Source organism: Bos indicus, chromosome 10, assembly GCF_029378745.1.
Source record: "Bos indicus isolate NIAB-ARS_2022 breed Sahiwal x Tharparkar chromosome 10, NIAB-ARS_B.indTharparkar_mat_pri_1.0, whole genome shotgun sequence".
Taxonomy (NCBI): domain Eukaryota; kingdom Metazoa; phylum Chordata; class Mammalia; order Artiodactyla; family Bovidae; genus Bos; species Bos indicus.
In genome coordinates, this window is record NC_091769.1 from 44,707,386 (window position 1) to 44,729,347 (window position 21,962).

General features: G+C 45.6%; 2 protein-coding genes across 2 annotated transcripts in view; one reads left to right on the forward strand and one right to left on the reverse strand.

Annotated features, from left to right (window-relative positions):
• The window catches only part of NID2 (nidogen 2), a 92,634-nt gene that overhangs the window by 49,641 nt on the left and 21,031 nt on the right, over positions 1-21,962 (reverse strand). The window contains exons 5-8 of the mRNA XM_019968677.2: positions 12,580-12,729; positions 11,919-12,164; positions 10,297-10,497; positions 8,770-9,000 (exon numbers count right to left, since the gene is read on the reverse strand). Coding sequence (XP_019824236.2) covers positions 8,770-9,000; positions 10,297-10,497; positions 11,919-12,164; positions 12,580-12,729 — 828 coding nt within the window. The remainder of the gene's footprint in view (positions 1-8,769; positions 9,001-10,296; positions 10,498-11,918; positions 12,165-12,579; positions 12,730-21,962) is intronic.
• Positions 16,320-17,625, forward strand: LOC109565037 (large ribosomal subunit protein uL3). Its single transcript, XM_019968679.2, is given in 3 exon segments — positions 16,320-16,628; positions 16,631-16,911; positions 16,914-17,625. Coding segments are annotated over 3 exon segments (1,212 nt in total). The 5' UTR covers positions 16,320-16,342; the 3' UTR covers positions 17,559-17,625.

Consider the following 21,962-nt stretch of genomic DNA (forward strand, 5'->3'; position numbering starts at 1 on the left):
TCTCCGCGTCCACATCTCCATAAAACTACATATGCAATCATCCACACCCAATGAGAATGCCCTCTAAATCACTAAGATTTAAAGGAGCCGGCATCAAGCACACTAACAGTAGTAGCTCATAACCTCTTGCTTAACCACACCCCCATGGAAGCCAGTAGGAATAAAAATAAAGCCATAAACAAAAGTTCAACTAAGTTATATTAACTAAGGTTGGTAAATTCCATGCCAGCCACCACGATCATACGATTAACTCAAATTAATAGAAATTTAGTGCAAAACATGTTAAAGAGTAATATAAAGTTAAATTTCAATTAAGCTGTAAAAAGCCATAGCTAAATAAAAATAGACTATGAAAGTGATTAGTATTTCTTAACGACATGACAACAAGACCCAAAGTGGGATTAGATATCCCACTATGCTTGGCCATAAATCCAAATAATAACAAAATTATTCACCAGAGTAGTACTAGCAACAGCTCAAAACTCAAAGGACTTGGCTATGCCTCACATGCCTCTAGAGGAGCCTGTTCTATAATCCATAAACCCCACCACCCTTGCTAATTCAGTCTATCTACCACTGTCTCTAGCAAACCCTAAGAAAGGAATAAAAGCATAATTATCATAAATAAAAATGTTAAGTCAAGGTATAACTGATGGGGTGGAAAGAAATGGGCTGTATTTTCTATCTCAAGAATATATTTCTCACTACACAGAAGTTTTTATGAAAACTAAAAACCAAAGGAGGATTTAGTAGTAAATTAAGAATAGAATTCTTGAGTTTCCCTGTTGGTCCGGTGGTTAAGAATCTGTCTGCCAATGCAGGGGACATGGGTTCAATCCCTGGTCCAGGAAGATCCCATATGCCTCAGGACAACTAAGACTGCGTGCCCCAACTAGTGAGCTCACGTGCTGCAACTATGAAAGCCCACGTGCCTAGAGCCTGTGCTCTGCAACAAGAGAAGACACTGTAATGAGAAGTCCAAGCACAGCAACTAGAGACTAGTCCCCGCTCGCCACAACGAGAGAAAGCCCACACACGGCAATGAAGACCCAGCACAGCCAAAAATAAATATTTTTTAAAGAAAATAGAATGCTTAATCGAATAAAGCCATGGAGCATGCATACACCACCCATCACCTTCCCCAAGTACTGTAATAAACACTAAGTATACGAGAGGAGACAAATCGGAACAAAGTAAGTATACTGCAAAGTGTGCTCAAATAAGTCAAAACATGGCTTAAATAAAAGCATCTAGTTTACACTTAGAAGATTTCATAATTTATGAATACTTTGAACTAAGTCAAGCCAAACCCCCACAAGTTTTACTAATATAAGCAAATTAAATAAAACATTCACTCAACATTTAAAGTATAGGAGACAGAAATTCAAAATATCCTCTGGCACTATAGAGAAAGTACAGTAAGGGAATAATGAAAGAAACATTAAAAGTAACAAAAAGAAAAGTTTACCCCTTGTACATTTTGCATAATCATTTAACTAGCAAACATTAACAAAGAGAAGTTAAATATCCTGAAACCAGAAGAGCTACTTATGAACAGACTCATCTATGTAGCCAAATAAGATATATAAGTAGAGGGGACAAGTCTAAGGAGCCTAGTGATAGCTGGTTCTCCAGGAAAATAATTTTAGTTCAACTTTTAAAATTACCAAAAGGTTAAAAACTTTAATGTATTTTTAAATGTTAATATAAAAAAGTTAGATTTTAGACATGGATACAACCTTATCTAGAGGTTAAAAACACCACCACAGTTGGCTTTAAATGTAGCCACCAATTAAGATAGCATTCAAGCTCAATAACTTTATCTTAATACCAATAATAAGCAAACCGACTCCTAGCTTTATACTGGACTCATCTATTGACCAATAGGGGCAACGGTGTTAATATGATGATGAAAGTGAAAGTCACTCAGTTGTGTCCAACTCTTTGTGACCCCATGGACTGTAGCCTGCCAGGCTCCTCTGTCCATGGAATTCTCCAAGCCACCATACTCGAACAGGTAGCTGGTTCCCTCCCTTCTGCAGGAGATCTTCCTAACCCAGGGATAGAACCCAGGTCTCCTGTATTGCAGGGAGATTCTTTACCAGCTGAGCCACAAAAGTCCAAGAATACTGGTGTGGTAGCCTATCCCTTCCCCAGTGGATCTTCCTGACCCAGGAATTCAACTGGGGTCTCCTGCATTACAGGTAGATTCTTTTGTTTTTAAATTAATTTTAATTGAAGGATAATTTCTTTACAATATTGTGGTGGTTTTTGCCACACATCGACATGAATCACCCGTGGGTGCACATGTGTCTCCCCATCCTGAACCCCCCTTGCCTCCTGCCCACCCCATCCCTCTGGGTTGTCCCAGAGCACCGGCTTTGAGTGCCCTGCTTCATGCATCGAACTTGCACTGATCATCTATTTTACATATGGTAATATACATATACTGGAAAAGGTCAGTTTTCATTTTAATCCCAAAGAAAGGCAATGCCAAAGAATGCTCAAACTACCGCACAATTACACTCATCTCACACACTAGTAAAGTAATGCTCAAAATTCTCCAAGTCAGGCTTTAGGAATACATGAACCATGAACTTCCAGATGTTCAAGCTGGTTTTAGAAAAGGTAGAGGAACCAGAGATCAAATTGCCAACATCCGCTGGGTCATGGAAAAAGCAAGAGAGTTCCAGAAAAACATCTATTTCTGCTTTATTGACTATGCCAAAGCCTTTGATTGTGTGGATCACAAAAAACTATGGAAAATTCTAAAAGAGATGGGAATACCAGACAACCTGACCTGCCTCTTGAGAAATCTGTATGCAGGTCAGGAAGCAACAGTTAGAACTGGACATGGAACAACAGACTGGTTCCAAATAGGAAAAGGAGTACGTCAAGGCTGTATATTGTCGCCCTGCTTATTCAACTTCTATGCAGAGTACATCATGAGAAACGCTGGACAGGAAGAAACACAAGCTGGAATCCAGATTGCTGGGAGAAATATCAATAACCTCAGATATGCAGATGACACCACCCTTGTGGCAGAAAGTGAAGAGGAACTAAAGAGCCTCTTGATGAAAGTGAAAGAGGAGAATGAAAAAGTTGGCTTAAAGCTCAACATTCAGAAAACTAAGATCATGGCATCTGGTCTCATCACTTCATGGGAAATAGATGGGGAAACAGTGGAAACAGTGTCAGACTTTATTTTTGGGGGCTCCAAAATCACTGCAGATGGTGACTGCAGCCATGAAATTAAAAGATGCTTACTCCTTGGAAGGAAAGTTATGACCAACCTAGATAGCATATTAAAAAGCAGAGACATTATTTTGCCAACAAAGATCCATCTAGTCAAGGCTATGGTTTTTCCAGTGGTCATGTATGGATGTGAGATTTGGACTGTGAAGAAAGCTGAGTGCCAAAGAATTGATGCTTTTGAACTGTGGTGTTGGAGAAGACTCTTGAGAGTCCCTTGGACTGCAAGGAGATCCAACCAGTCCATTCTGAAGGAGATCAGCCCTGGGATTTCTTTGGAAGGAATGATGCTAAAGCTGAAACTCCAGTACTTTGGCCACTTCATGTGAAGAGTTGACTCATTGGAAAAGACTCTGATGCTGGGAGGGATTGGGGGCAGGAGAAGAAGGGGACAACAGAGGATGAGATGGCCAGATGGCATCACCGACTGGATGGACGTGAGTCTGAGTGAACTCCGGGAGTTGGTGATGGACAGGGAGGCCTGGCGTGCTGCGATTCATGGGGTTGCAAAGAGTCAGACACGACTGAGCGACTGAACTGAACTGAACTGAACTGAATATACATGTTTCAATGTTATTCTCTCAAATCATCCTACCTTCAGCCTTCTCCCACATAGTCCAAAAGTCTGTTCTTTACAATTGTGTCTCTTTGGCTGCCTTGCATATAGGATTGTCATTACCGTTTTTCTAAATTCCATATATATGCATTAATATGGGCTTCCCTGATAGCTCAGTTGGTAAAGAATCCACCTGCAATGCAAGAGACCCTGGTTTGATTCCTGGGTCAGGAATATCCACTGGATAAGGGATAGGCTACCCACTCCAGCATTCTTGGGTTTCCCTTGTGGCTAAGCCGGTAAAGAATCCGCCTGCAATGCGGGAGACCTGGGTTTGATCCCTGGGTTGGGAAGATCCCCTGGAGAAGGGAAAGGCTACCCACTCCAGTATTCTGGCCTGGACTATATTCCATGGACTATACAGTCCATGGGGTCACAAAGAGTTGGACACGACTTTCACTTCATGCATTAATACACTGTATTGGTGTTTCTCTTTCTGACTTGCTTCACTCTGTATAATAGGCTCCCGTTTCACCCACCTCATTAGAAGTGGCGCAAATGTGTTCTTTTTTATACATAATATTCCATTGCGTATATGTACCACAACTTCTTTATCCATTCATCCACCGATGGACATCTAGTTGCTTCCATGTCCTAGCTACTGTGAACAGTGTGCAGGTGGATTCTTTACCAGATGAGATACCAGGGAAGCCCTCAATAACTTTATCTTAATACCAATAATAAGCAAATCAACTCCTAGCTTTATGCTGAACTAATCTATTGACCAATAGAGGCAACAATGTTAATATGAGTAACTAGAAGTATTTCTTACATAAACTTACATCAGTAATAATATACTGTATTATTATATACTGTGTCTGTATATACTGACACATATACATATATACTGACTGTATACAGTATATTATATAATATACTGTGTCAGTATACTAATAATATACTGACACATGCATGCACGCTAAGTCACATCAGTCGTGTCCAGCTCTTTGCAACTCTATGGACTATAGCCCGCCAGGCTCCTCTGTCTGTGGGATTCTCCAGGCAAGAACACTGGAGTGGGTTGCCACGCCCTCCTCCAGGGGATCTTCCTGATGCAGAGCTCAAACTGTCGTCTCCTGTGTCTCCTGCATTGGCACGTGGGTTCTTTACCATTAATGTCACCTGGGAAGCCCAATATGCTGATAATTAACAGCAAATAAACACAACTCAAGATTATTCAGTAATTATGCTATTAATCCAACGCAGGCAGGCACTCAAGGAAAGATTTTTAAAAAGTAAAAGGAACACAGCAAACAAAAAAACATCACCTCTAGCACAACTAGTATTAGAGGCCCTGCCCACCCAGTGACAACTGGTAGACCGCCATGGTGTCCTGACTGTACAGAGGCACCATAATCATTCGTTCTCTAAATAAGGACTTGTATGAATGGCCACATGAGGGTTTTACTGTTTCTTACTTTCAATCAGTGAAACTGACCTCCGCGTGAAGAGGCAGCAATAGCAAAATAAAACAAGACCCTTTGGAGCTTTAATTAACTAACTCCCCAGAAAACTAACTAAACCACTAAGGGATAACAAATTTTTATATAGGTTGACATTTTTGGTTGGGGTGTCCTCAGAGAATAAAAATATCTCCAAATGACTAAAGTCTAGACTTACTAGTCAAAATATTATCCTTTACTGATCCAAAAATTGATCAACAGAACAAGCTACCCTAGGAATAACAGTGCAATCCTATTCTAGAGTCCATATTGACAAAAGGTCTATGACCTCGATGCTGGATCAGGACACCCCAGTGGTATAACTGCTATTAAAAATGTGTTTGTTCAATGATTAAAGTCCTACATGATCTGATTTCAGGCCAGAGTAATCAAGGTTGTTTTCTATTATATAGTTCTTCCAGTGTGGAAAGACAAAGAGAAATAATGCCCATGTGAAAAAGCTGCCATATACACACACACACACACACACACACAACCAATTAATGATTTAATTTAATATATACAAAATATTACCCAAGAACAGAGTTTATTAAGGTGACAGAATACAGTAATTGTGTAAAATTTAACCCTTTATAACCAGAGATTCAAATCCTTTCCCTAACAAATGTTCATAATTAACCTCTTAATATTCATCATCTCCCTTCTTTTAGCCATGGCATTTCTTGCATTAATTTAGCCAAAAATCTTAGGTTATATGCAACTTCCAAAGAGACCAAATATTGTCAGACCATACAGCCTATTACAAGCTATTGCTGACACAGTCAAATTATTTATTAAAGAACCACTATTCCTTAAATTATGACCAACCTAGATAACATATTCAAAAGCAGAGACATTACTTTGCCAACAAAGGTCCATCTAGTCAAGGCTATGGTTTTTCCTGTGGTCATGTATGGATGTGAGAGTTGGACTGTGAAGAAAGCTGAGTGCCAAAGAATTGATGTTTTTGAACTGTGGTGTTGGAGAAGACTCTTGAGAGTCCCTTGGACTGCAAGGAGATCCAACCAGTCCATTCTGAAGGAGATCAGCCCTGGGTTTTCTTTGGAAGGAATGATGCTAAAGCTGAAACTTCAGTACTTTGGCCACCTCATACGAAGAGTTGACTCATTGGAAAAGACTCTGATGCTGGGAGGGATTGGGGGCAAGAGGAGAAGGGGACGACAGAGGATGAGATGGCTGGATGGCATCACTGACTCGATGGACGTGAGTCTGAGTGAACTCAGGGAGTTGGTGATGGACAGGGGAGCCTGGCGTGCTGCATTTCATGGGGTCGCAAAGAGTCGGACACGACTGAGCGACTGATCTGATCTGATCTGATTCCTTAAGGAACCAGCTACATCTTCCATTTCTATACCAGTCCTAACTTTAACCCTGGCCCTAATTATACGAATTGCTCTACCCATACATTATCCCCTCATTAATATAAATCTAGGGGTAATATTTATACTAGCTATGCCAAGCCTAGCTCTATATTCCATCTTATGATCCAGATGGGCTTCCAACTCGAAATATACATTTATCAGAGCCTTATGTGCAGTACACAATTTCATACGAAGTAACACTAGCAATTATTCCTCTATCAATCCTTTTAATAAATGGATCTTTAACACTCTCAACCATCATCACAAGAACATTTATGAATAATCTTCCTATCATGACTCCTAGCTATAATCAATTTATTTATTTCCACTCTAGAAGAAACTAACCGAGCCCGAGCCCCCTTTGACCTAACCGAAGGAGAATCTACACTCGCAGCGGGTTTCAACGTAGAATATGCAGCAGGCACATTGGATATGTTTTTCTTAGCAGAACATGCCAACATTATTATAATAAATACTCTCACAATAATCCTCTTTCTAGGATATTCCACAACCCCCACATACCAGAACTATATACAACCAACTTCATTATAAAACACTATCAACAATTTCTTTGCTTTAAACTAAACCCACTCCAGTGTTCTTGCTTGGAGAATCCCAGGGACGGGGGAGCCTGGTGGGCTGCGGTCTATGGGGGTCTATATACAATCAACTTCATTATAAAACACTATCAACAATTTCCTTGCTTTAAACTAAACCCACTCCAGTGTTCTTGCTTGGAGAATCCCAGGGACGGGGGAGCCTGGCGGGCTGTGGTCTATGGGGGTCTATGCGGCCTATGTCACACAGAGTCGGACACAACTGAAGCGACTTAGCAGCAGCAGCAGCAAAGCATCTTACACTCGATTCCCATATGATTAACTAATATATCTACTCTGAAAAAACTTCCCACCACTAACACTAGCTCCCATGCCTATGACACATCTCACTACCTCTTATAACATCAAGCATCACCCTCCACAAATGTAAGAAATGTATGATAGGGACTTCTCTGGTAGTCCAGTGGTTAAGAATCTGCCTGCCAATGCAGGGGTCACAGGTTCAACATCTGGTCCAGGAACTAAGATCCCCCATGGCCTAGGGCAACCAAGCACATGCAGTGCAACCACTGAGCCCACACACTCTGGAGCCCATGCTTCTCAACAAGAGAAGCCACCAAATGAGAAGCTCATGCACCGCAACTAGAGAAAGCCCGCCCACAGCAACAGAGACCCAGTGCAGCCAAAAATAAATTTTAAAATAAAGACAAAAAGATTCTTTAAAAAAAAAAAGTCTGATAAAAGTTACTTTGCTAGAGTAAGTAATAGAAGTTTAAACCCTCATATGTCTAGAATCATAGAAATTGAACCTGCCCTTAAGAGTCCAGAATTCTTAGTGTTACCATATTACACGGTATTCTATAGTAATGTCAGCTAAATAAGCTATCAAGCCCATTCTCTGAAAATGTTAGTTTATATCCTTCCTATACTAATAAACGCCATCATCTTTATCATCATCCTAACAACCATTATCTCAAGGACCATAATTGCAATGACCAGCCCCCACTGACTACTTATCTGCATCCAGTTCAGGCACTGGGTCTTTGTCCCAGCTTGATTTGGTGAAATCCTTATTACACTTTAACTAGCTTAAATGTCACCTCCTTGGGGACATCTTCCCTGAAATTCCCAACTAGGCTCACAGCACCCTGTGCTTATCACTATCATAATAAATATTTGTCAGCATCATTCTCCCTCCTAACTTGGCCCCGCCTTGATCACAGGTGTGCCCCCAACACAGATGGGTGCACACAATTGGGTGTTGCAACAAACCAGCCTCATGTATTATGCTCTATTCCCGATCTTGGCAGGGACACTATCTAAAAGCTCCATTTCTACCTCTGTCTCCACCTCAAGGACAGGATCCTGCTTTATTCATCCTTACACCCAGCACCTAACAGAGCCTGGCACTCAGTTACCCTTAGTAACCTATGTAAATCGTTCTGAGGCACTAAAAAGGAATGAAGAGAGAAGCTTCAATGTAATTTTTGTCCAGTAAGAACAGAAAAGGGAAACCATACCTTCAACAGGGCCAATTTGATTGGTCACGGCGAATCTGAGCACTTTTTCTTCATCCGAGTACAAGGCAAAGACCCGGTCAACATTCAGCTGCTGGGTGACAGGGACGGCCCAGTGTCTGGGGGCATGCCTGCACACCTGGTAAGTGATGTTCTGGTGGATGCGGTAGGACTGTGTTTGGTTGATGGCACCAGACATGAGAGAGTAGGTTCTGGTACTTGTGGAGGTCACAGCTGCAAGAGACATCATACAGTCAAACAAGAAAATTTGAAAATATTAAAAACAGGTTTGTTTATGTGGGTTGAGTTTCTTGGCACAGTCTTTATGTAGTTGCTGGAGTGTCCCCCTCAGAAGTTCCTGAGTTTAAACGGGAACCTGCGAGGCAACCCCAAGAACGGGTGTAAAAGTAAAACCAAAGCGCTGAGGGCAGGAGATATAAACCCTGCTGTCAATATTCACAAAGCATACACTATGTTATGTGCCAGCCATGCCCAGCACTCTATATGCACTGCCTCATTTACTCATCACAGTAGCCAGTAAGGTGGACCCTGTCACCTTGTATGGAGAGCCTTACAGAGGTTAAGGAGTAGTTAAGAAGCAGTCTAAGACACAAGGCTGGTAACACAGAGTGGTAACTGGAATTCAAGTTGGCCTGACTCTACTTCCCAAGTTTTCAGCCAATCCATCCATCAGTGCACAGAAAAGAAGCTTTCCTACACCTTGCACTTAAGTCTGAAGGCTTCTGGGGAAAGGAAGTGGGGAAGGGTGTCTTTTATCTCCATCTGAGTGCAGAGTAGGGAGGCCTGACAGGTTTCTGGCCATCAGTCACCCTGTGCCCAGGCCAGGTCTCTGCTGCCCATTCTCTTCCCTATGCCTCTTGCCTGATTTCATCATAGAAGAAGCAAAAGCACAATCAAAACCCTTGTGCTGCAGGACAGGAGCTGAGATCGGGGCAGGATCTTGAAAGCAAGTGGTGTTTCACAGAACACATCACAGTTAACACGTCACCCATGTGAGACAGACAGAAAGCGGGTTATTATTCTAGAGATGAGCAAACAGGCTCTCTGATGTACATGACCTTCTTCCCCACATTCTTTAGACACATGACAAAAATTCCTATCTTCTGACTCCAAATTTAACAGGAGTTTTACAACACTGCAGCTCCAAACGAGGTTACAGAACAAGTATAAATTCCAATAATCAGTACTTTTCCATGGTCCAGAGGGGACAAGAGTTAAAAACCGTACATAATTATACCATCCCTTCCCACTCCACAGACAAGGTTGTAACTGATTATGTTATTATTATTTGCAAGTACTGGGTAGGGATGTTGATATTCTTGTGTACAACAGCCAGCACTTTTCTCAGACTAACAAAATAACAAGAATAATCAAACCAATATTGAACTCATTTCACGGGCCATGCACTGTTCTAAGGACCTTCCATGGAGTCACTCACATCAGCTTCATAACTATCTTGTGAGATGTGTACCATCCCCATGTAACAGATGTGAGAATGGCGGCATGTACCTGAGTCTGCGTAGTGGTAGAGCTCCTTGTAGGGAGCCACGTGGGCGGAGAAGTTTGCTGGGATGTAAGGCACCTGGCCTTGAATGTTGGTCTTAATGCTCAAGTAGTTCTCTGGGTCCAGCCCCTCAGCAGTTTGAGTGATTCGAACCCTCTCCTCTCCTGGGTAGAAAGTAACTTCCACGTCATGGATAAAGGTAGCACCTGGAGAGAAAAATAAAAATTCAGCACAGGAATGAAAAGAAGCGTTGCATCTTTCAGCAATAATCACCAGTGCGTACTTCCACTTCCCCATTTCTGCTGCTGTTGGAGACAGTACCTAAGGAGATCTGATAACCAGGATAAAGTACTATCAGCTGTTGATTTCATGAGTTCCCCAAACTTTCTGTTCAAGAGTGTGGTTCCATCCTATCCCATTTCACACTGCTTCTCTTTGTAGGAACTTGTTTTCTGTGAAAAATAAACCCCTATGAACATCCTGACGGAGAAGGCAATGGCAACCCACTCCAGTGTTCTTGCCTGGAGAATCCCAGGGATGGTGGAGCCTAGTGGGCTACAGTCTGTGGGGTCGCACAGAGTCAGACACGACTGAAGCGACTTAGCAGCAGCAGCAGCAGCAGCAGTAGCATGAACATCCTTGACCTTTCTCTTTCAAAGCCTGCCAGACTTAGAAAAACCAAACAAAACTCCCCAGGACACCCATTTATATTTGAATTTCAGGTGAATAAAAAAACAGATTTTTAGTATAAGTTATGTCCCATACAATATTTGGGGCATACTTACAGAAATTATTCAAACTAATCATTGTTTATCTGAAATTCAAATGTAACTAGGTATACTGTATTTTATTTATCTACTTTTGACTCAAGGTTTTATCAAACCTTGATTAAAAGCAAGACCCTACAAACAGCTACTGAGCTCTATAGCTGGAGGTGAGCAAAGAACTTCTCTCTCACACTTTATGTGCAATAAAGATAAATCCACTGAGGAACAAGGTGTACTGAGGTGAGAAGCCAGGATGTATTCCCTACACCCTTGCTATTAAACGGTGGGCCTCAGACCAGAATTATCACCTCCTGGAAGCTCGCTAGGAAAACAGGATCCCAGATACCCCTGACCCCCCTTCCCTGCAACTTTCTCCTCCCCCCACTTAATCAGAACCTATCCTTTCCTGAGGCCTCAGGTGATGTGCATGTGGGTTAAAGTCTAAGGAGTGCTGTCTATACCATTATAGGTACGGGTCATCAAGGGACAAGGAGGAAAGGCACCCCTCCCCATGAAGAGAAATCACCTCCAGGGGCCCTAGAATTTTCACATGCATCCCTATTTGACAGATACGTACATGACAACTCAGTTACATGGGCTGTGACACACAGGCTTCAACAAATGGGGTAAGAGACCATGAATAATCCAAATGGAATCATCCTACTTCTCAGAACAACCTTGAAAGCATTTAGAAGGAATCACAGGGTCTTAAAAACAGTCCTGCAAGGCCAAACCATCCCCCACCACCTTGGACAGAACAAGCCCACCCATGTGGCTCTGAAGCAAGTGAATCCTCTTCCACTGAGTGGAAACCCAAGCCTCCAAGCCACCAAAGCAGTGGTGATCGCGGCCTTGCTCACCTGTGAGGCTGAAGCCGTTCTCCCAGCCTGGTTTTTCTAAAGCAAAGAGCCAGCCAAATAGACCTCCGATCGGCGTGAGCGGGAGAAGGGCCTGGGCCGCGGGCTGCGGGATGTGGCTGATGGCCGTGTAGGCTCTGCCGTCGTTGCCCACCACGTAAGCATGCAGGTCCACGTCGGTGAAGTGCACGGGTGTATGGCCCACGAGGAGGTGCCCACTCACCTTCCCATTGACTCGATGAGGTGCCCCTAAGAGATAGAAAACCCTGTCAACCTTGACCATCATCCAGGCGCACAGATAAAGCCACCCACCAACTCCCCAGTCTCCATCTTCAGCCCTTTTCCCAACTCCTTAACATCCCACTGGCCATCTAGGTACCAGACAGACCTGCCTTCCATCTCTCTCCTCCCCTCCTCCCTCTCTCCCATCCACTTTGACTCTAACGCACTAGCAAAATGGGAGGAAACATTTCTGGTTAATCCTCAAATTGGGAAATCAGCTCAAACGTGTTCATCCCTCAGACATTTATGGAGCACCCGCAAGTTGCTAGCACTTTGACTCAAACAGCAGTGACACAATGTCCAAAAGTGGCCGCTAGAAACAGCAAGCGGCAGGAACAGACCCAGAGCAGCCCCCTGCCCCAATCAAGCCATCACCCCTCACCTTCAGGTAGACACTGCTTCCCGTTCCCGTAAAACCTGGACTGGCAGTGGCAGCAGAAACCCGTGGCATAGTCAGTGCAGAAGGCGTGCCGGGAGCAGCGCTCGTGGTTGTGTTCACAGGTCTCCTTGTTGGCAGCATTGTACGTGAAGACTGGAAAGTAAAACAAACTCGCATGAAAAGGACTGAGTGATTCTGATGTCGTGGCTGCCAAGCTTCATCATGGACACAGCATCTGCTCCATAAAATCCATTTAGAGTGTAATAAACAAGTGCAGTTTTGACGTTTCAGAGACAGGGATGACATTCAACGCAGGGAGAATAAACCTGCCTGGTCTTCTGGCAAGAAGCACTGCTGACTGCTCGCATCTGGTCTCCCTGCAGAGCTGTTGAGCAAGGATGAGGCTGAGACCCTCTGTGTGGGGACAGGAAAGCCAGCCAGGAAGTAGGTCTTAGGCTGAACTGTACAAAACGGCCATTTTCTGGGTCAAAAAATGGCCAAAGGTCAGCAATTTTATATGGTTCAAATTACTAGCAGTGAGTTTCTGAGAGGATGACCAAAGAGAAAAACTAACAAATGCAGTCTTATGTCTAACCATTCTTCTCTTCTTTTTGGTAACCCTGAACTTGAGAGAGAATAACCTATAGCTTGTCTTACTACCCAGGGGAAAAAAAAATGTTTTTCGGAAAGAGAAGAAGGGTGTTAAAGAAAGAACACACATACACGCACACCCCTTAAAGAACGTGTATGGGGAGGCAGGTCGAGATAGAGGAGCAGGGAACCCAGGCGTGAAAAGTTCTGGGGCTTAGCAGGGTTTCTTGTGGTGGGTGTGACCCAAGCGGGATGTCTGGGCAGTAGTGGAGAGCCTGGGCACAGTCACCCCTCTCTAGGAAGCCACGTGGCCCCAGGTAAGTTTATTGCTCCAGTAGCTGTCCCTTCCATCTCCTGCTTATTCTGCCCATTAAAAAAAGAAAGAGGACCATTTGTGCTGCCAAGAAAGAAGGGAACTGGACCAGATTCCATTGTCACTACAGCGAATGGCCAAGGAGGTGGGGTGTGGCCCGGGGTGCTGACAGACAAAAGAAGGCTTTCCCGGACACTGGGGACGATGCCAGTTCCGAGCACGGCCACTAGGAGGCAGAGCGGCCGTGCACACCTCTGCCGCGGGATCCCCTGAACTAGGAGTTGGGTGGAGACTCCCCGAGCAGACCGAGGAGAAAAGACAGCACAGAATCTAGGGCTAGCCTCCGAGCTGCTGTGATGACCACGGATAACCTGCTCTTTGGAAAAACTGAGTGGCAGCTGCGATCCAGGACTAGGTCTGAAAAGGAGGAAATGGGAAGGGGAGGAAGAAATGGGAAAACCAATACTTACCCAGTATTCCAGAAGAGAACAGAAGACAAAATTGGGGGGCGGTGTGGGGGTGGGGGGGTGTACCACCATAGAAGTTAACAGTGGAGCCAGCATAAAGACTTGTACTAGCAAGTGAGAATATAACAAAGTGAACATTGCAACAGTGCCTAATAAATGCCAGGTACTTTAAATGCCAGGAACTTTAACTTAATTTTTTCAGTTTGCACAAGAGCAGGGACTTTTTTCAAATTCCTATATGCAGATAAAGAAGTTTTGGCACAGATCAAACTGACTCTCCTAAAGTCACACAGGTGGCCAACGTGGGATTTGAACCCAGAGACACTTGCTCCAGATTCTTAACAGCTGCACCTGACCACCCACTGGTGGGGCCCAAGAACATCTATCCTGAGAGCCAGGCAAAGGAGCTGGTCAGGTAACTAGCGTTAATCAACACAGGCTTCGACCAGTAGAGTTTGAGTCATACTTCACATATCAGATGGAATGGGAGAAGACAGCAGAGATCCCCCAGAGGGCTATCTCCCTGGCAGAAAGGCACAGGTAAGGGAACTGAGTAGCAGCAGCCACTTCTGGACAGTATCTGACTGCTGTTTACAGGTTCCTGAGAAAGCAGCGAGCTGAGGGTTGGCAGGACAGACGATCTTGACTCAAGTGGAATATCTGACTGGGAACAGAAAATAAAGTTGGTGAATCAAGATTTGGTACTGGGCCTTGAGCACATGGCTGAGAAATTCCAGTTCGTTAAAAATAGAAAACTAGGCATCACTCTGAACATTTGGGAAAAAATAAGAACAGGAAAATGACACAAAACTCAATGCAGAAAAACAAAACAGATAATAAAAAAGATTGTAAAAAATGGCTATGAGGGAAAAACTGTGCATCATTATTTACCATTGGTTTAATAAGAAAGAGAGCAGGAAATCCCAGTTTGAGTAAAAATAAATGAATATAACTTATCAAAATCTCAGATTTCTCCAGCTCAGAAAGTCATGACTAAGTGTTAAGAAGCGGCCCCTGGAGGAACTGGCATACGTGTGAGTGTGTTCACGGCCTCAGCTGCCATCAGGACCCTCCTCTCCCGGAGCATAAGGGAACTGGGTGGCAAAGCACCCCATGTCTGACACTCAACAGCAGCCTGGCTCAGATGGCTCCACGGAAACCACAGAGATGCAGTCTGTTTCTTCCTCTCCAAAATCAAGATGAACCCCCTCCACACACACATACCCCTCGTCACCAGAAATCACACCGTTTCTTAGCGTACTTCTGGATGCAAAGGTGAAAAGGTGACCTGATGCAGGACTAAAGGATAGTCATCTTCAGGAAATTCAGGTAAAAAAATTGGTATAGATGAACCTATTTCCAGGGCAGGAGTAGAGACACAGATGAGAGAAGAGGTATGTGGACACAGGGGGAAAGGTAGGCGGGATGAATTGGGAGATTGGGATTGACACATATACACTACCATGCGTAAAACAGATAGCTAGTGGGAACCTGCTATAAAGCACAGGGAGCTCGGCTCGGTGCTCTGTGATGACCTAGAGGGGTGGGATGCGGGTGGAGGGAAGCCCAAAGAGGGAGGAGATATATGTGCATGTGTGTGTATATATATGTATGTATATATATAATGCTTTTGAACTGTAGTGTTGGAGAAGACTCTTGAGAGTCCCTTGGACTGCAAGGAGATCCAACCAGTCCATTCTGAAGGAGATCAGCCCTGGGATTTCTTTGGAAGGAATGATGCTAAAGCTGAAACTCCAGTACTTTGGCTACCTCATGTGAAGAGTTGACTCATTGGAAAAGACTCTGATGCTGGGAGGGATTGGGGGCAGGAGGAGAAGGGGTCAACAGAGGATGAGATGGCCGGATGGCATCACTGACTCGATGGACTTGAGTCTGAGTGAACTCCGGGAGTTGGTGATGGACAGGGAGGACTGGCGTGCTGTGATTCATGGGGTCACAAAGAGTCAGACACGACTGAGCAACTGAACTGATATATGTATATACACACACATATAGCTGTTTCACTTCATTGTACAGCAGAAACTAATGTTGTAAAGTGTTTGTATTACAATTTTAAAAAACACTGTTCTGCCCTCAAATTAATAAATGATGGATTTGTATTCAGTTCAGTTGCTCAGTCGTATCCAACTCTTTGCGACCCCTCTTTGAGCCTGCCAGGCTCCTCTGTCTATGAAATTCTCCAGGCAAGAATACTGGAGTGGGTTGCCATTTACTTCTCCAGGGGATCTTCCTTACCCAGGGGTTGAACCCATGTCTCCTGGATTGCAGGCAGATTCACCATCTGAGCCACTAGGGAAGTCCTACAGATGTGTAGAGTTGGGTTAATTGAACTAAACTAGTAGGTGGAGCTCTACCGGCAGCTTTCGACGGCAGGATGTCTCATAGGAAGTTCTCTGCTCCCAGGCACGGGTCCCTGGGCTTCCTGCCTCGGAAGCGCAGCAGCCAGCACCGCAAGAAGGTGAAGAGCTTCCCCAAGGATGACTCTTCCAAGCCCGTACACCTCACTGCCTTTCTTGGCTACAAGGCTGGCATGACCCACATTGTGAGGGAGGTCGATAGGCCAGGGTCCAAGGTGAACAAGAAGGAAGTTGTGGAGGCTGTGACCATCATGGAGACTCCACCCATGGTGATTGTGGGCATCGTGGGCTACGTGGAAACACCCTGAGGCTCCGGACCTTTAAGACCATCTTTGCTGAGCATATCAGCGACGAGTGCAAAAGGCGCTTCTACAAGAACTGGCATAAGTCCAAGAAGAAGGCCTTCACCAAATACTGCAAGAAGTGGCAGGACGCAGACAGCAAGAAGCCCCTTGAGAGGGACTTCAGCAGCATGAAAAAGTACTGTCAGGTCATCCGTGTCATTGCCCACACCCAGATGTGCCTGCTTCCTCTGCGCCAGAAGAAGGCATACCTCATGGAGGTCCAGGTGAACGGAGGCACTGTTCAGAGGCCGAGAAACTGGACTGGGCCCGCGAGAGGCTTGAGCAGCAGGTCCCTGTGAGCCAAGTGTTTGGCCAGGATGAGATGATTAATGTCATTGGGGTGACCAAGGGCCAAGGCTACAAAGGTGTCACCAGCCGTTGGCACACCAAGAAGCTGCCCTGTAAGACCCATCGAGGGCTGCGCAAGGTTGCCTGTATTGGGGCGTGGCATCCTGCCTGGGTGGCCTTCTCTGTGGCTCCAGCTGGGCAGAAAGGCTACCATCACCGCACTGAGATCAACAAGAAGATCTACAAGATGGGTCAGGGCTACCTCATCAAGGACGGCAAACTGATCAAGAACAATGCCTCTACTGATTACGATCTGTCTGACAAGAGCATCAACCCTCTGGGTGGCTTTGTCCACTACGGTGAGGTGACCAATGACTTTGTCATGCTCAGAGGCTGCGTGGTGGGAACCAAGAAGTGAGTGCTCACTCTGCACAAGTCCTTGCTGGTACAGACCAAATGGCGGGCCCTGGAGAAGATCGACCTCAAATGTATTGACACCACCTCCAAATTTGGTCATGGTCGCTTCCAGACTGTGGAGGAGAAGAAAGCCTTCATGGGACCACTTAAGAAGGACCGAATTGCAAAGGAAGAAGGGGCCTAATAGAACAGATTATACAGCTGGTAGAATCTCAATAAAATTATTTTCCAGTGGAAAAAAAGTAAATAAACTAGTAGGCGGAGGCATGGAAATGCTATGGGCAAAAAGAGAGGCTTGGCAGTATAGCCAGCAACATACAAATGCAACTGTGCCAAAGTTTAAAAGTTTATGGGCACACCATCTGCATGTTTCTAACAAAAAATAAGTTAGGCCCCCATGAAAGTCTATTACATGACTGAAACTATAATTATAATGGGTTAGCTACTGGTAGGCTGGTTTGGGGATCTTTTAAAACCGTGTATGTAGGGGGGAGGGGAGCTGCATGCTCAGGATGGGACTTGCTGAGCCAGGAATACAAGCTGTGCTTTCCAGCACAGCGGGGGAACATGGGTATGCTCCTGGTCAGAGGAACATCTGGTTCCTTTTCTGTACCTGCCTCCGTGTGCAGATGAGCACACGTAATACTGACAGTGCCAACTTAGGTGAAAGGCAAACGCTACAATTTTCTTTCAGTAATTCAAACAAGTATTTACCAAGAACTCCCTATGCGCCTGGCCCTGGAGTAGGAACTGAGGATACAGCAGGGAACAAGAGAAACAAAAATTCCTGTCCTGGACTTCCCTGGTGGCGCAGTAGATGGGAATCTGCCTGCCTTGCAGGGGACATGGGTTCAATACCTGGTCTGGGAAGAGTCCACATGCCTCGGAACAGCTAAGCCCGTGAGCCACAGCTACTGAAGCCTTCATGCTCTAGAGAGCCTGTGCTCTGCAGCAAGAGAAGACACTAGCAATGAGAACCCTGCGCACTGCAACCAAGACTAGTTCCCCCTTGCCGCAACTAGAGAAAGCCCTCGCGCAACAACCAACACCCAGCGTGGCCAGAAATAAATTTAATTAAAAAAATTATTTCCTGTCCTGAAGCTTATATCCCCCTCCCTAGACAACAGTCAACAGACAGGTAAATTATTTGGCATCGGGGATAATATCCAGAGCTATGCAGAAACTTAAGTCAGGGAGGGACAGGAGGGCGAAGGTGACTTTGGGCAGAGGCCTAGAGGAGGGGAGGATGAGTGAGGGCAGGCACGCCCTGTCAGGCAGGCAGGCACGTGGGAGAAACAGGGGCAGGGAGAGGGGAGAAGGCCGGAGAAGTAGCCCTGGCCACTTCTCTCCTGTCAGGCCTGGGAGGTCAAGGGGAGGATCTGGGTTTTAGTCTGAGCGAGGTGGGAAGCTGCTGGAGGGTTTGGAGCAGAAGGGTGATGCTGTGTGGGAAGGGACTGGTGGCTTGGTCGTCGGAGGTGCTGATGGAGGGGCTGGAGAACAGACCACATCTGGAGTGCTGTGAGGTAGAGCTGCCAGGGTAGGCTGATGGACTGGATAGAGGGAGAGAAGAGGAGGAGGAGTAGGGGGTAAGGTAGAGAGAGGGGAGGCGGGTGGGGAGGAGAAAGAGAGGGCTCCACAGGGATGTTCATTTCCTGGTGTGGGAACTGGAAGGCTGGAGCTGCCACTTACTGGAGGAGGTCTGTGGGAGGTCAGTTCTGGCAGCACCTCTGAGGCACCTGGGAAGCTCCACTCTGGCTCTGACAGGGACTTACACCTTCAGCATGGTGCCAGGCAGAAGGAAAGCTGCCTTCCTTCCTATGAATTCTGGGAACTGCTGCATCAGAATCACCTGGGATCCTAACTAAAAATGCAAATTCCTAGAGCATACCTTTGACCTACCAATTCAGACTCAGAGGGCAGATCCCAAGAGTCTGCACCTTAGCCACTCCTGGGGTCTCTTATGCCCATGGATGACAATGGTCAGCGTATTTGCAAACCTTCCCTGAGTTGGAGAATGCTGTTTCATGTAGTGAATGAATTTCATCTGACCAATTAATTAGCAGCTCCTGGGGTGGGTGGGTTTCAGGGAATGCTTTAGCATTCACTCCTGCCCTGACTGAGAAGCAGGACGCTGCGCTGGATGGCCCACTTAGGCTAAGTCCACAAGCGTGGCATGTGAAGATCCTTAATGGAGGAAACCAGGTGCCCAGGACCGGGTCTTTATCGGGGCAAGAAAAGCCAGACTTCTGGCCAATGTGACTTCTCAAACTTCTATGGGAACTGCAGGTAGATTCAAGGATGCTGAACCCCATGGAGGTGGGGACTCAGTGTCTGAATCCCAGCTGGATGAGATGTGCAGTGAGTACCTGTTCTTTCTCAGTGGTCATTTCTATGCCTCTTTTATCTCACACCTATAAATGTGTTTTCACACACTTCTTCCTGTTCCACAAAGATTATATGATCTTCTGGCTCTAAATCCAACACTCCTTCCCTCATATCAGCAATACTCAATTGAAGTGGGCTTCAGAATCACTAGGGGACCTGGCTTAAACAGGCAGATTCTGGGTCAGAAGGTGGAGGAGGGGTGTGGAATCAGCATTTTAAACCAGGGCCATGAAAGAAAGAACCACAAGTGGACTAGAGCCACACTTCAAGAAATTTAGTTTTCATCCCACAGATTCCTCTCTCCCAAATTTTACCCACTGGGCAGGCTTCACTCCAGACCCTCTGGGGACCCACATTCTGCCTGGCGGCTCCTGTCACAAGGAAGGGACAAATCTGCTGGCAACTTGGACCTCACAGGAGGGTGGAGGGCAGCCAGGTGTGAACAGGCTCAGTTTGCAGCAGTTTTGTTAAATGAAGTTAGACAGTTGCTAAAAGCATCTCCCTAATGAGGATTTAAAAAACGTCGTTTCTGTTTTTTTCGTTGAATGTTTTTTCACTCTTTTCCTATCCTTAACGGAAAGAAAAAATGAGGGTGGAGTCACGGGGCTATAACAGGAAGAAGGAGAGGCACTGCCAGGGCACTTGAGACTTGTCCTAACTGGGAGATTTTCACACAAATGGAAAACTCCTCCTCTGCACTTATTCTGATCCATCCTTCAGTCTTCATTTCTCCAAAAACCCTTAAACACTCGTCTTCAGCCCTGGCCCAGCCACGTGGAAGACTGACAGGTTCCACAGTGCAGACCAGATTCACCGTGCAAACGGGGACCAAGGGCTTTCCTGAGCTGGCCCTGCCTCTGGCAACTGGGCTGACCTTTACTTTAACAGCTCTTCCTGCTACCTCAAGATAAAGAACCTACATTTTTCACTGCAGGACAGATTTTTTTCTAAGTTTCCCACCTCACAGCATGATAGACAAATTAAGAAAAACCACACCCAGCTTTATAATGAAAACCAGTGGCAGGCTTTTCCCTCCAGTGTTCATTTGTTTTTGGTGTATATGTGTGGTACATAGTGAAGCTGGCTGGGCAAACAGGTATTAGGACCCTGTTTTTTGTTGGGGGAGGGTTACATCTGACCCTAGAAGGCTCTCCCTTAAGGTGTTTTCAGCGGTATGGGTGACCCTCTTGTTCACATTCCCTCAGCAACCTGGGGGTGCCCCCACCCCTGGAGAGGGGCTTTTGTGTTTGGAAGGCTGGGTTGGGCAGCAGAGCCTGTTTGAGTTCATCCCAGGGTAGAAGCTACTTGAGACACATCCCTAAGGCCTTTCCCAAGGCCAGAAGCCACAGGGAAATCCTATTCACATCCTGGGCCTTCCCTGCATGACTGCCATCCAAGTACAATCAACAGCATCGCAGGACAGAGTGAGAACGCCTGAGGGTGCTGAAAGCCAGGTATCCCCTTTCCAATTCATCATGCAGCTGAGGTCAAATAAAGCTCCTCATTGCACCACCTGGGCAGGTAGGTTTCAGAATCTTAAGAACCTCTATGGTCCCTGTGAATCAAGCTCGTCCCTGCTGCCCACAACCCTGGCAGGCTGCAGGCAGCGAGAGCCTTGCTGGCAGCTGCCTCTTACACCTACCCCTTGCAACTCTCTCTCTCCCCATTTCCACCTTACAACCTCCACTCTTGTCACTACTCTGTCCAGAATATGCCCCACTTTCTATCTCTCAAAACTGAGGCTTTGACCTCAAGGCCTGGCTCAAGTCCTCCTTCTCCAGGAAGATGTCCCCAACGCACCACAGGTGGATCTGCCCTACATGGTGCTTGCTCTGACCTTACACGGCTCTGCTGCAGTCCTGGCCTGCCTCTTACCCCAACAAATCACTCAGTACTTCAGGCTTCCGCCTCCTTCTCTGCACTGTGGGAAGGATCTACTGCACAGGGCAATTCTGAGGATTAACTGCGCTAGCGCCATCCAAGCAAAGTTCCCGCTCAGAGTCCAAGTGGATACCCGATAGTGCCCTGATCAGAGGAGGGCACTGCTCAGGTAATTTTTGGTTTGACAACAAGTTTCCAGAGTTGTTTGGAGAAAAAATACCCCTGAAACAGAGAAAGTTTGTGCAGCCAATTTACTGCTGGTTTTGTGGTCTACAAAAACATAAAGAAAACAATAAGCTTGAGGCTAGAATTAGAGTGAAAT